This window comes from Mesitornis unicolor, unplaced genomic scaffold, assembly GCF_000695765.1.
Source record: "Mesitornis unicolor isolate BGI_N332 unplaced genomic scaffold, ASM69576v1 scaffold22820, whole genome shotgun sequence".
Classification (NCBI taxonomy): Eukaryota; Metazoa; Chordata; class Aves; order Mesitornithiformes; family Mesitornithidae; genus Mesitornis; species Mesitornis unicolor.
The window spans coordinates 4,334-19,004 of record NW_010156533.1 but is presented as its reverse complement, the minus strand read 5'-3'; the positions used below and the strand labels follow the sequence as shown (position 1 = coordinate 19,004).

Genomic DNA, 14,671 nt, shown 5'->3' with positions numbered 1-14,671 from the left:
AGTAAGTTAGTTACTTTGGGAGGCCTGGAAAGAACTAGGCCGGTTACAGTCATGAGTGATGGACCAGAACCGCTGCTGTCACTGCTGTAAGGTGGGTGCTGGCAGCAGGCTGGGACAAGGGACTGAGTCACTTTGCCAGAAGTCATGGAATTCCCTTCCCCCCAGAAGCACCAGCACCAGCTGCCTCCCAGGATTAGTTTGAGTCTGCCTGTACTCCCAGCACACCAAGTAACAGAAGAAAGAGAAAGAGAAGATGAGGTCTGATGATCAAGTTCCGTCTGACGCAAGCCCTCTTTCCTGATGTCTTTAAAGTAGATGTCTGTTCTGACTAAGGGCACTGAGCAGAGGTATGGGCACACACAAGTCACTTAAGTCCTTTCAAGCTCATAGAAAATTGCTGTAAATAAGACTTAGTGCCACTTAAACTACCATGATTTTGACCTCATCGTTCTCATCAGCACGGTAGAAGAAGGGAATGCAGGGGTTTTCCAGCAGGGAGCCCAGCCTCTCCTGAGGGTTCTGGATTTCTCGGAGAAGCTGCATTATTTGCTTTGCTGTGGGGTCCTCTTGGCTTGGCTGAGCAGCTTTACTGTCAGTGGGGGAGAAACCGGATTGATGAACAGCAGCCTGTTGCTCTGCTTCATCTGATAAATTCACTTCCCGTAACCCTGTAAGGAACACAGACAAGGCGGGCAGGTAACTCTTCCCATCCACGCACAACAGCAAGACCTCAGGTTATCCCATTTCACAGAACTTGTCCTGGCTGCAGCTTACCTTCTCCATCAGTAGCGTTGAGTTCAATGCGCCTCTCCACTGGAAGTACACTTTCATTCTGGCTTGCTAACAGCTCAGGGTTTTGAGCAGCTTCTACATACTTGCTGTACCATTCATTTCTTTCCCTGACCAGACGCATCACTAAATCCTGCAGTTCCAGTAGTTTCATCTGCACCAAAGTAAAGGAAAGCCTATGAAATACGCACATCCCGGTGGCTGCAAACACCGCACTACAGTTTGCAGACCTGCCTCTGTCACAAAATTAGCAACTTTCAAGTTAAAGCTAGCTGAGGAGGAACACGTGAAGGTTTGGACTATGCAAGTGCTCCCCAGACCTGCCCTGCTTGTAGTAGTACTACAGAAAAGATTCCTTGCCTTCATCTCTTCCTTATCCTGAGCCAATCTGCTGATGTACTCCTCTTTCTCCTGGTGTCGCTGTTTGAGGATAGCCCTTTGACTCTGGTATAATGCAATGTACTCGCCTAGAATACAAGAGAAGCGTCAGGAGTAAGCGTTAGCATGATTAGGGTACAAGCCTTATGGTGAGCACAGAACTCTGTGGCGTGAGGATCCAGCACATCCACCCCTGAGCTGGAGATCCAGCACAGTTAGGCAGCAGCAGGAGACCTGAACTGCTCAGGTCCTCAGTTGGAGGGCTCCAGGTCCAAAAGCTAATGGGGACCTTCTGTTCCTCAAATCAAAAATGCATTGAACAAGCTTGTGCTGGTGTTGCCTAAACGTACCAATGGTGTCCGTTTCCCCAGACAGCTGTATGCAGCGGTGTTCTAGCTCTTCCAGCCGTTCCTTCAGATCAGCTTTCTCTCGCATCAACTCTGTGAAACGGGACTGAACACAAAAACTGGTATCAATCATCTGAACTGCTCAGCTACAGAGAACACCTGTGTTACAGACACCACCATTCACATTGGTCTGAGCCTAGGGAACAAATCTCGCTGCCTTTACAACTTGTCTCCAATTTGATGCTAAAAAGGACAGAGAGGAGAAAAGCTGGAGAAGGTGTAACAAGGCATCTCTGCATTTTGGGAAGCAGAAGGGCTGATGAAACAAAGTGCTTTTTAATCCTCTCACTGCTGGGACAGCATAGCTCTGGTCATACTCAGCTCCAACACTGCAGACCACCTGCTTCATCCCAGCAGGGTAAAGACAGTCTGTTTTTCAGCTATTTCTTTAGAAAAAGACCACAGATGAGTTTTAGGCCCTTCTAGTCTTTGAAGGGGGTGGGAGGGGAGTAACTGCTGCAAGCTTTCCTGTGCTGCAACAAGCAGCGATAAGCTTTTTAGGAAGTAGATTATTATTATGGAACACTGGCTACTTATTCCCCCACAGCTTGTGTGTGCTGTGTCTGACACTGGGTCAAAGTCTGGCTGAGCAGTGTAGTGGGGCTAAAAGATGATTCTTTGCTTACCTGTAGTTTCTCCATCGCGGTTTTCAAAGCCTCATGAACCTCCACTGGAACAGTATCCACAGAGGAACCTGGAAGGGACACGTGGCATGTACAGTTCACACGTGATGCACTCACCAAACGTGTAGATCTGTTCACAGAGGCCAGGGCCAACTGGCCAAGGCGCGCCTCCATAGTCACACTGTCCCCAACGGCACAACGTTTTACCTCCACCCAGCATGACGTTGTGTTGCTGCTCCTGCCTAAGGGCTGCCATTTGCTGAAGGAGGCTTCTGCACTGCTGCCTCTGAGCAGCCAGCTGCTGCCTCATGTCTTCTCGCTCCTTCTCCACTTGGGACATGGTGGATGTCAAGAAAGCGACCTAAGAACAATTCCAGAGTATGCACATCAGTGCTGCTCCTGTCTGAAGCATGGTCAGTGATGCATCTCAGGACAGTTTACTCCATTTTACTTATGGGTACAGAACCAAAGTACTAAGTGGCTGCCCTGGAACTAAACCTGGCAGCAACTACTGCATCTCTTCTCACTCCCAAGTAGCACAGATATGCAGGTTAAACAGTAGCTCCCATTATATCCATGTGACTGCAGTATTTTCCTATTATGACTGTACTTACAGAAGAAAACCTAGGAGAAATTCAACACCATTTCCAAGCTGCGTTCCAAACTAAAGAGAACATCATCTGCCATTGTCTTCATAATCAAAGCCACTGCCAGACTTCCAGCCTATCTTGCAAGGAAGCTGCAGAAGTCTTGTTTTTTTGCTGCTATGCACATGGAGCTGTTACAATTCCTTCATTACTGCCTCAGCTGATAGGGATCACAGCTGATAAACAGCCTACTTCATGTAGCCAGTGGAACCTCTCTGCAATTTAACCCGCCTCCTTTTCTAGATGTTTGTTTAGAACTAAAACCAAAGGCTTTCCCACCCATTAAGACTCACCATTTCTTCATGGCTTTCAAACTTCTCTGGGATCACAAATGAAGATTTTTGGATTTCTTCGGTCATTGCTTCACTTTCAACTCCATCTCCTGTAGAAGAAGGAAGGTGAATAACGAGGTAATACCCCAGAGATCCCAGCTCCACCTCCTCCCCGGAGAACAGCTGCAGCTACTCACCCTCTAGTCTGTGCAAAACTCTGCCATCCAGGTCTGCTGCTAACTGACTGATCTGGGCCTGCAGCTCTTTGTTTTCCTTAGCTACAGCTTCCAGACTTTCCTGCAAGAAACATACAGAAGATTACTGAAACCTGCACAATTCAGGCTGCAAACAGTCACTACATCTTCAGGCAGTAGCACCACACACACACACACACAAAAAGCAGTGCTTCTGCTCCAGACAAGTATCATGAACCTGCATCGCACACGATGGAATCATAGAATTGCAGAACAGCCCAGGTTAGAAGCAACCGTGAAAGATCATCTGGGCCAACCTTTCACTGAATTAATATTTAATGTAGTTAAGCGCTTTTCCTCTTGTTTTTCCAGTTGCCCTTTTTTAGTTTTACCTTGGTCTGCTGCAGCTCTTTCAGGTGCATTTCCACTGTCACCTTCCCCTGAACCTCCTCATGCTGTAGCCGATCCATTAGCTGTGTCTGAAGCAAGTACTGTCTGTGCAGTTCCTCCTTCTCAGCAGACAGCTGCTGGTACGCCACGGTGTACTGCTGTAAGTGGCTGTAGCACTGGTCCCGCTGCTCCTGCAGACCCCGAGCTTCCTGTGTTTTCAGTTCCAGCTAGCATAAAAAGATGGAACTGTCACATCAAACCATTTCTGCCAGAAAAGCTGATCTGTGTGACATGATCCAAACTGTCGACATTGCCCCAAGGCCACCAATGAGGCAGGCAGCCACCATCTGCCCCCACATGCTGGTCCCCACATCAGACAGCAGACGACTGGGGAAGGCTCCCAGCCTGACCATTACAATACCGATTTCCATCTTTCCATCAACAGTTGGAAAGTTGCCAGCAGTTTGCATAAACCGCTACGTACCTGCCCTGCCATCCCACCCGCTGTTGCTTACCGTCTCTTTGAGCTCCCCCAGGTTCTCCTGCAGCTGCCCAAGCTTCTTGGCCAGCTCCTTCTTTACATGTTGCTCTGACTGTAGGGCACTTGTGACCTCCATGTTTTCATTTGTCTGGAAGACAAATACCACTGTATAAGGAAATTGCCCCAATGAACATAAATGTACACTCAATAAGCCATGCTCATTCTAACAGGTTGCCTTCCCTTGTGTTATTCTGGAGTGTAACTAAGGGCCATAAACTAAGGGCAGTAAATAACCTACAGAAAGGTTCAGAAGATGGGGGAAGAGCATGGAAAGAGCCATGGGAATTGGTGCTGGGACAGTGCCAAGAAGAGGCCTGGCACATCACACAGCCTGTCAGCTCCAAAGCAGATGGGTGGCATGAATATCCCAAACAGAGCCACAGACATTCAAAACCAAGAATAATTCAGAAGGGAATAAAGAAAAATCAGCAGCTAAGCCATGTGTCAGTTTGCCAGTGCCCCAAAGGGGAAGCTGTTACATTGGAAGAATCAAGCAAGAGTAAGGATTCAGCTCCACGATGGGTAAGAATGACAGCAGCAGGAGAGAAGACTGCTGAGAACTTCTTCCTCATGGGAAAATATAGGGAACAGAAAATGGGTATCTGCAAAGGTATAAGGGCAGATAAAGAGACAGCCTGACTGCCAGGGGATGAGAGGGAGAAGGAAACTGCTCTGGACAAAGATACTGGTTCGTCTGCCAGAGCACCTGAGGTAGTAAGGAATGACAGGGAACCTCCTGGCATGGCAATACGTATCACCGAAGACAGAGCATCAGAGCCTCAGAGGTCAAGAGACAGATAATGCTTATGCCCATTTTTTACATCTGTGCTACAAGAGGATTGCACCAGTGAGGGAATCAATGGGAAAAGATGCATGGAAGAGACATACCAGTTTGACAAACCCATTCTGCAGCTCAGCCAGCTGCTCCTTCAGCTCCCGATTTTGGCTCAGTGCCCTACTGATTGTGGCCTTGTCACTCTGCATGTCCTCCAGGATCTGCTGTCTGTCCACAGCCTCCTCGTTGTAGCGCTGCACAGCCTTCTCGAGCTCCAGCAGCCGCTCCTCCTGCTCGCGGTTGAGGTGGCTCAGCTGCTCGTTGTCCCGGACCTGGGCCTGGTACTGCCCATGCAGTTCCTCCTTTTGTTGCTGCAGCCGCTGGATTTCCTCCTGCAGGCTCAGCTCGGCCGCTGTGGGCTCTGCTGGTGAGGAAGGCTCAATATCCATGGGTTTAACTGCTGAGGAAATGGAATCAAAAGCAGCTCAGTCAAAGGGCTCAATCACTGTACAAGACACATCACTGTTACATACTCAAAGCACACCCCAACGTTCTGGGTGGCAGAGCCCTATAGGTATCACCAGCTGCAGTATCCAACCCTCACTGCAGGGCACTGAGAGGAATGAACAAGCAAAACAACTCCAAAACCAAGCACAGCATCCTGCTGTGTGCTGCTAACTGCCTCACAGCCCTAGCAAGAGCATCTTGCCGTCCCAAACTCCTGGGCCAGAGAGGATGATAGTACAGTCAGGTGGATTTTAAAGACATAAACACTCTGGTGGTCAGTTAGTTGAAGCAGTTCATTTGCTGTTTGCTAGGATGAGAGGTTTCTTAGTGTCACCAGGCTTTCAGCTGCCTTCATGGTTTCAGAGCATCAGACCTACTTGCACCTTGTGTGCAGAACTTCCTGCACACTGGGACAGAGTTATCCAGCTGCTACTCTGCACTGTGAAGCCCCACTCTGGAAGCCCTACCTGATTTGTCCAACAGCTCGGTAACATTGGCTTCCAGCTCCCGAATTTGGGCCATATGCTTCTCCTTCTCCTCTGCCATTGAGTGGACCTGCAAGGCCACACAAGTGAAAGTTAAAACAATGTTCATGGTGCATTTATTCCTCTCTGTGTTTGTCAAAAGCAGCTGTGAAGCCCCTGATGTTACCTGCTCAGAGAGCTGCTGTACCCGCTGCTGCCAAATGCTCCGCTCCTCCTTCAGTTTCTCTACATACTGATCTCTTTCTGCCTGGAGCTGGTGAAGTGACTCTGAGAGCTGCTCAAAGCAAAATAAAACAATCGTATTGGTTAAATAAATTTGGCAGTGACTGCTTAAGGGATAAAGCTTGAAAAACCCAGTGTTAATGCAAAGCTCAGGCTGCATTCTTCTGCCACAAGTTTCTTTACAGAAGTCAAGATTTGGATCGTATTTTGTAAAACCTCTTACCTGAGCAACCTGGGTTTCCAGGCTTGCCTTCTCCTCCAGTGCCATCTGCAACTGCTGGTTTGCATCCAGGCTCCCTCCCTGATTTGAGAACTGCCAAGAAAAAAAACGTTTGGGCAAAATTGTAATACTCAATTTCTCAGTAGCCTTTCCCCTGATAGTAACTTGCCACGTGATCCATGCTGTAACCTTCTGTAAGTTACACTGCAGCACTACCAAGTGCTCCAATTCACAGTGAAATTCAGTGAAAAAAAAAAAAGGCTTAGACTTTGGCCCTGTAGAACAGGCTGAACTGGGCAGCTCCTCCCTACCGATCTTATAGTTACTTTTTTTTTTATTAATTAAGAAAATGTGTTTTAATCAAATCATTTGGCTCAAACTTTGTGCATGTCCAGAGTGTGGATATACAGCCAGATCAGATGTTATAAAACCCTGTGACCTTAAAAGTAGTCAAACATGTCAGGAATTTAAAGCCAATGTCTGGAACATGATAAAATGCCAGTGGACTAAGTAGCAATGCTGGTCCAGTTGAGACACAGTGCTTTTCCCAGAAGAGTGGCAGTTGGCTTCATTTCAAGGGTAACTTAAGCCACTGACCCTCAAGTTGCCATTGTCCAGTTCACCACCATCTGCTAGGGTGGGTACAAACACCACCCCTACTCAACTGGTTTCTCAATGAGGCTGCACAACACCTGAGTAGCCAAAATGCTGAACAGACGTAAGCAGCATTTTCACACCTGGTGTGTTCAGTCGTCCTTTAAGCAGAATAATGTCACAGTATCTTTCAAGCTACTGCTCCAGCTCCTTAGAACAGAGACTTTCCATTCCTCAGAGGCCTCACTGAAAGCCTTTTACTAAGGCTTTTAGTAAGTCTTTATGAGTTTTTGTGCCTTCCTTTATAAATAAGAGTTAAGTCTTGCCCCCACTGTCAGAAGTAAAGTCTTAGAATGATCAGTGTGACCTACCCTCGCATCCCAGATTTATGGTTACCTGTTGAATCATCAGTTCAGCCATTTCCAGTTTCTTATGCAAATCCTCCATATCCAACTTCATGGCTGAGTTCTTGGAGACCAGGGAGTTGACTTTCTCTGACAGCTCTGAATTCTGCTGCTTTATTTCCTCGCTACTTTTGCTGAAACAAACGGATAACAAAGGGGCATCGCTGTATTTACTATGTGTTTGCTGAGGTCTCTGTCATAAATTTACCATCCAGTTCTTCATAGCAGCTACAATCACAGAAACATCACATCTAGTGACTTGTTTTTAAATTGAATACCCAACTTCCCAAGTCACCACCTGTGGTCTGTGCCCCTTGTTATGTTTTGTGGCTCTACTGAGAAGAGTATTACTCTGCAGTAACAAGCAGAACGGACTTACCTTCGTTTGTACAGTTCCAGTTTCAGGTTGTCTCGTTCCTTCACTAACTCTTTATTATGCTGGAGAAAAAGGAAATTATTGATTCATCTACAGACTTTAGCCAAACAATTAAGATGTTTTAAAAAATACTTAATTTCACCTTTAGCAGATCAGCTAAAGTGGAAAAGGTCGTTAACTCTGGCAAAATCTTCAGCACAGGTTTGCTTAGAACCTCCTGAATTTGCCAAGAAAAATTCTGCTAAATCTTTTCGAATGCGATGCTACTAACTGAACATGAGGTTATTTCTGCAAACTTCTGGGTTAATATCGATATTAAAGAATATGTTCGATGAAAACACCTCTGGAATGAGGCCTCAGTGAGGCCTCTGTTGTGTGGAGCTGGCAAGACTCATGAAGTAAGGTGCCAGATCAGAAGAGAGCAACTGGACCATATGATTAGTGGTCACAGAAACCTGAATGAAGTTTGCCTTGATCATGGAGAATACAAGGCTTTACAAGGTTAATTAACAATTAACAGGGTTAATTTCTACCTCTTAGACTCTAAGTAGGGACTACAGACCTTGCAGCAGTGTAGTAGTGGCAAGCAAATAGCCAAAGGCAGAGCTGCTGGTTAAGCATAAACAGAGGTGACTCTTACCTTCTCTGACTGCTTTTGCTGCATAGAGATGGAGGACAAAGTACGTTCCAGCTCCGATACCCTCTGGCGAGATGAGTGCAAACAAGCAGCAAGATTTTCGGCTTCTCCTGAACAAGTCAGAGCAGAGTCAGTCATGGCTAGACCACAAAGAGCTTTTAGGAACTGGCTGAACAGCACTTTCTGCTTTGTCAAGACGCTCTTAAGGCAGCACAGAGCTTTGTAGATCAGTAGACCTGGTTCCACTCCTGATGCTACAGGTGAATCACTGCCAGCTATGGATGGTAAAGCTCTCTGTAGCTACCTTCCTCACTTTTAGAAGGAGATGATGAAACTTCCTTTGCAGAACAATAGACAGTTTGTTGTTTGTTTGGGGCTTTTTTTCCTAATAGAATAACTCGCTCAAATTTAGTTCAGAAAGAAAGGCTCAAGTAAAACCTACATTAAAATGGCAGCTGGGAGGGAGGGAGGGTGGAGAAAAGGGAACAAAGTTTTAAAAGAATGAGAAGAAAGTCAGAAAGGAACAGTCTGGGGTAGGCACCAGGCCTAAACAGGGCTGACAAGGCTTTAGTGATGCACAAAGAACCTCAACTGCCATGGGATCAACACGCTCCCATTTGGGGGCAGTTACGATGACAGAAGCAGTGATGGTGCCAAGTATTGCTCATTAAGGAGTCAGTGAGTGCTGTGAGCTGGCTGCCAGCAACTATCATGCCTGTGACTTGAAACCCACAGTTTAACCAACAGCTTGAGCTGGAGTGCCCACAGCCCATTACCTGATTTCTGCCGTGCAGCTTGTTGAGTGTGTCCAAGGGCTGACTGCAACTCCGACTTCTCAGAAACCAGAATTCCAATAGTCTGGATATGAACCTTTGGGAAAGGAAAATCAGCTCAGCGCAGAACTTTTTTGGGTGTAACTGCAACATCACTGTTGCCCAAAACTAATTATTCGGTAAAGGTAAGGAGCTTTTGCAGTTAAGCACAGTCTGGCTGACTCTCCCAGTTTTCCTGAAGGAATGGACTCGTGTGGCTTCCAGGATGGAGACTGAGCAGTCAGTAACCCAGAACACAGCAGAAGCCAGGTGATATTACTGTAATGGAGGCTGTGCCTTACCTGTAGCTGTTCCCTCAGTGCTGCTTGCTCTTTAGAAAGTTTCTTTTCAAATTCCATCTTTTCCTGTATAAACAAATGATGCCTATTCAGCGCAAAAATGTAAATAGTTAACCCCAGTGTTTTATGGCAAACTAAAAAAACCAGTTATTTGTTGGTAGTACTTCCAGCATCTAAAGGATACCAGTATTTTTAAAGACATACTTCAGTCTTCCATTATTTGGACTACTTCATCCCAGAGTGGCAATGACAGCGTAGCACAATCACTGCTAGAATAAACATGGCAGTGTTTGGATTGCAAACTGCTGGCAAGGGCTTAAAGTGTAATCTCCCGCCTCCACCGCACTCCTCCAATACCTGAGCATTTAAATATTAGCTTTGTCAAAGTAAGAGTGCTGCTTGCCAGGCGAAACTCATGGAGTCAAAATATTGAACCTTGTGCTACAAATAAAACTGAATCTAAAATAAGACAAGATCATGGATGCCTGTGCCACAGTCCACTATGCTTTCTAGTCCTCGGAGAAACAGATACCTATTTCTGTATCTATCCAAAAATAGGACACACTTTACCTTCTCCAGCTGATTCACTGCTTCTTGGTTCTGCTGCTTCTATGGAAGAAAATTCATGTGCCAGTATTAAGAAAAAAAATACTCTCATACTGCTGAAACACATTTTCACTTTAATGAAGTAGGATACATGCCCAACTAATGCAAACAGAATTTCCATTACCCTTTCAGTAGAAGACCAGGAAGTTCATCGTCACTGTTAAAAATAATACATCTGGGGCTCCCTTCACTAATATACGTTATATGCCAGGTATGTTTTTCATTGCTCAGTACATTACCATAGTTCTTCCTAAATACCACTACTGAAATCCCTGGATGTTTGTATCTGAGCATCCACCAACTTCAGTCAAACTTGCATCCCACATCTATGGAATTTATCAGAGTAATCCTGGTGTATTAGGATAATCACCAAAAATGCTTTTTAAAACAAAAACCAAAACCCATAGTCTTTAACTGAGACCTTCAACCCTTACCCCACTTAACAACTGGCCTCTAAGTCACGCAGAGCCGTACTTATGTCGGCAGGCTGCTACAAAAGGTGGTGGGAGAAATTGCTGAAGCAAAGAAAAGGGATAAGTCTGTCCCAGCCAATTTCAATCTTATGGGTGAAATACTGGAGATCTGTTGACCGTACGTAGTGCATCTTCAGATAGGAGGTGAAGGAAATAGAAGTGGCTGCTGTGAGGCTGCCACACAAACCATGCTCCTGGGTTTGCTGTTTGCTGGTGTTGTCACCCTGGGCAGTTTTCTCGCAGAAGCCTCATAAGTGACTACATAATTAGTACTTTTTCTCCTTCCCAAAGAATGGACATTGGGCAAGCTGCTTCTTTACTACTACTTCAGTGCATTTTGAAACTTGACTACAGGTGGAAGGGTGATGAGTTAGAGGTTTCAAATCTAGCAATGCCAGTGCACAACATAACCAGGAAAAGCAAAGGCAAGACCACAAATGCAGCCAAGGCTCTACATAGCTCCAGGCAAACAGAAAAGCAGGCAGACAAGGAGAATCCTATGTAGGCAATGCACTGCACCAGGTACCTCTGCAGCCCAGCCAAAAGACAAAAGGAAACAGAATGGAACAATAACAATGCAAAACAAAAACTAAAACAATAGGGGTCATGGGGTACACTGAGGAATGCTGAACTTTGGGAAAAGTGTAGTTTGGGAAAGGAACAAAATGGGGAGAAGTATTTCAAACAAGAAAGGCTCTTTTCAGAATGAAACAAGTCCACTGAGCTGTATTTCTTGCAGTGTTAAAGCTGAGGGCTGAAAAGCAGCAGTGGGCATCCATGCAGGCCACGGGACAAAGCAGCTCATTCATGATGCCAAGAGAGACTGAGGCTATGATCAGAAACCAGCCCCAGGCTCTCTCTTAGACCTATTGCTCCCACTCTGCTGATATATTTGGAACAGCATCACCACCTGCAGAAACAGGTTTTCGCACTGCTGCCAGCACCAGAATTCTGTATTTCAAGGATTCAGACCAGGACCAGAAATAGCAGTTTTATCAGGATGTTTATCATCCAGGGAAAGCATGATGAGATCGACAGAGCACACTTAAAAGGAGACAACAAAACTCTCCTTCTGGTTCCTCAGATGAGCCAACACATTCATAAGTGGCCTTAGACTGATCCTCTTAACAGGTTTTCCATACAGCCCATTTTGTTCCTTACAAAGTGCTGTGTGAGCAGCCTTCCTTGTGGCACCAGGGGAAAACGCATAACCTTGCAGACACCCAGAGAGCATGGAGGAGCAGCAAAGACAAGGTCAAATTGGTCGTTTGGATTGTTTCTTACCAATTCCTCTATCTTTGTAACGAGCTGTTTGTTAGTTAGATTGCTGGAGTCCAGGGCTACTGCCAGCTCCTGGTAACGTGTCTGATGGGCACATGCAGACAGGAGAAAAGGGAAGGAGCAGAAGAGGAGGAGGGGAGGAAAAAAGCAATAATTAAAAAGGACAGAAAAACAAATCATTATCACAGTTTGATATAACCAGATTCTCCAAACAAAACAAAATCTACGGTTTCAACAAAAGCAGCTGGGATGTCAACATATTTTATCCATTTCTGCTGAGGCTTCATTTTAACATAAAAGTGAATCAGAAATAAGATCTGCAGTTGCATGGAAGCCAGATTATCCCCAGACCCCAAACTAGAAACACCTCCAATACCTGCTTCTACTGCTGACCACGACTACCTGATTACAGTGATGTATGTGAACTGTGCATTCAAGTAGGTCTCGCTAACACTGCTGTAAGCACAGAGCCCCAGTACTTGACCAACAGCAGCAAATAAGAAAAAAATGTATGGACTGAGAACAACTTACTTCCAATTCCTTAATATTTGTGGAAGAAACAGCGCTTTCCCCATTCACATACGACGTAGACTGGAAGTAAATCAGTCAAGTCAGTCAGTTTTACTCCCCAAGGCAACAAATCACTATTAAGTAAGAACCAACTCTCATGATAATTCTTCTAGCACCTTTCACATCAAAGTCCCACAGACAGGCACAGAAAACATACTGTTCTGGCTAAGGATAAATGCAGACTCCCCCGTGACAAACTGAGGTGAATTATGCAGTTTGAGTTCAGATTCTTTCCCACTAAATCAAGAATACATCTTCCCATGAATACGTGCTTCATTCATCCCACTCTGCTTTTCTTCCTACTGCTGAAATTTTACGTTCCGAAACCGCGAGGTTTTGCTTCTCAACCCTTAAATATCTTATTGCTTAGTAGGATGACTGCAGACACCTCTGAGATTGAAGAGTGTTTTCTTGAGCTGACTGCTTGAAACTCCACATCAAACATCACAAGAATTAATAGGACAAATGGATCAAAACAAGGCTGTACCTGGGAAACCAGGCCATTGAGTTGTTCAGACAACTGGCGGAGACTTTCTGTTGATGAGAAAGACCTGGGAACAAAGAAAGACCTTGTGAGGAACATTTCTCCCAGAGAACTGCCCCAGTCAGAACATTAATTTGTTGGACACTTTGGGATCCTGCTGCAAAGCTGTTCGATAAACAAACACAGAAGCTCACCTGTTCTCATCCAAAGCATTTTTATGATCCTCAGCTTCATTAATCTGTGGACAGAAACAAAAACATTTACAAGCCTGTAAAAGAAGATGGGAGTCACAGTTCTGAATGTGTCACTAAGACTTGATTATGTCTGGGCTCAGGTTCCACAGTACCTGTAATTACTGCTTCCCAAAGAAAGATGAACTTAAATCACCAACTCACTCGTGGCTCACACATAATTTCTGAGGGGCGTGAGCCCGGGTTATTGGAATGGAGAAATTTAAGTGCTGACAGGCTTTATGTTTGCTGTTACTGTTTATCAGTATAAATCAACACTTTGCTTTGCTGGGAAAATCTTCAAGCGAGTCTTTAAGTAGTGAAAGGAAACACAGACTGATCTGGCCAAAGACATTCTGTCTTATTAAGGGCACTTTCTGCTAATGAAAGAGAAGGGGAAGGAAAATAGCAGCTTTGGATGCAGGGGCCCATGCATTCTAGCACACTCTGCTCTCACAGACAAATGGCAGCTAGGTGGACAGTGGAGAATGTAGCATTTTTAACAGGAGAAAATCTGAACTAGTCACGTCATATTTATGAAGATCATCTTTCTCAGAAAAAACATGGTATCGCTAACCAGTACTCAATGGTTCAGTGGCAATATGAACGGTGATTCACAAACCTGTGTGAGCTGCATGCTCTCAGGAGCAGGCAGAACAGAACCACAACTAGGAAGACTGTTGCTGTTAGATAGCACAGGGACATCGGTAGCAAGCTGTTCAGCGTTACGAGGGGCAACATCACTGTCAAAGTATGCCTGTCACAAAACACATCACAGGAATTACAGCCTTCATGCAAAATGAATACAAACACAAACAAACACATCACCTTGTGATCTGCCTGTGAAAACCAGACAGATGTGAACAATCAATCATTTAGAAACATCTGGAAGGGAATCTGTGTTCTCCCCAGAGCAAACAGGTGACTGCATCAACCCATGACCAAACACTGTCCCAGACCTGTCCCCTCTCAGAGCCAATCGGAAGAACCAGTGTCCCATAATCAAACTAATTTCTTTAACATGGGGTAATAATGTTACCCAACTCAAAGTTCACACACTAGATTTACAGCAAATAATTTGTCAAAAAGCAAGCAAAGGCAAAGCTAGATGGTAGTCACTCTGCTTTGAAAAGCACTACCTTCAAGATGTCTCTGGGGAAAACAGGGATCAGTGAATGCAAATTAAGATGGAAAAGACCAAGTTAATGACTACTTGGAAACTGGGTCAGTCGAACTCAAATGCTCTGTCTAAAACTCAGTGAAATGTGTGGCATGCCATGGACCACAAGTTTAGGAACAGGACATTTATGAACAGGCCAAACTCAGCGTGGCTGGGAGCAGGTGTCTGTGGCCCTGCTGGAGCTCTGAATCCCATGACTACAAGAATCTAAATGGGAAAGAGAAAGGCTAAAAAACTTTCTAGATGCGAGTTCTCATCCAGCCTTCGTAGGAGGA

The 14,671-nt window shown here is 45.3% G+C and overlaps 1 protein-coding gene across 1 annotated transcript in view; it reads right to left on the bottom strand.

Annotated features, from left to right (window-relative positions):
• Positions 1 to 203: 203 nt before the first annotated feature.
• The window catches only part of GOLGA2 (golgin A2), a gene marked incomplete at its 5' end in the record, with an annotated part of 17,716 nt that continues 3,248 nt past the window's right edge, over positions 204 to 14,671 (bottom strand). The window contains 25 exons of the mRNA XM_010193446.1: positions 204 to 668; positions 775 to 943; positions 1,150 to 1,256; positions 1,518 to 1,620; positions 2,201 to 2,268; positions 2,405 to 2,558; positions 3,138 to 3,226; positions 3,314 to 3,413; positions 3,703 to 3,927; positions 4,216 to 4,329; positions 5,130 to 5,476; positions 5,991 to 6,078; positions 6,175 to 6,282; positions 6,454 to 6,543; positions 7,441 to 7,582; positions 7,828 to 7,886; positions 8,465 to 8,571; positions 9,238 to 9,331; positions 9,576 to 9,638; positions 10,143 to 10,181; positions 11,936 to 12,016; positions 12,464 to 12,523; positions 12,990 to 13,053; positions 13,181 to 13,224; positions 13,839 to 13,973. Of these exons, the coding sequence (XP_010191748.1) occupies positions 421 to 668; positions 775 to 943; positions 1,150 to 1,256; positions 1,518 to 1,620; positions 2,201 to 2,268; positions 2,405 to 2,558; positions 3,138 to 3,226; positions 3,314 to 3,413; positions 3,703 to 3,927; positions 4,216 to 4,329; positions 5,130 to 5,476; positions 5,991 to 6,078; positions 6,175 to 6,282; positions 6,454 to 6,543; positions 7,441 to 7,582; positions 7,828 to 7,886; positions 8,465 to 8,571; positions 9,238 to 9,331; positions 9,576 to 9,638; positions 10,143 to 10,181; positions 11,936 to 12,016; positions 12,464 to 12,523; positions 12,990 to 13,053; positions 13,181 to 13,224; positions 13,839 to 13,973 (2,898 nt within the window). The remainder of the gene's footprint in view (positions 669 to 774; positions 944 to 1,149; positions 1,257 to 1,517; positions 1,621 to 2,200; positions 2,269 to 2,404; positions 2,559 to 3,137; positions 3,227 to 3,313; positions 3,414 to 3,702; positions 3,928 to 4,215; positions 4,330 to 5,129; positions 5,477 to 5,990; positions 6,079 to 6,174; positions 6,283 to 6,453; positions 6,544 to 7,440; positions 7,583 to 7,827; positions 7,887 to 8,464; positions 8,572 to 9,237; positions 9,332 to 9,575; positions 9,639 to 10,142; positions 10,182 to 11,935; positions 12,017 to 12,463; positions 12,524 to 12,989; positions 13,054 to 13,180; positions 13,225 to 13,838; positions 13,974 to 14,671) is intronic.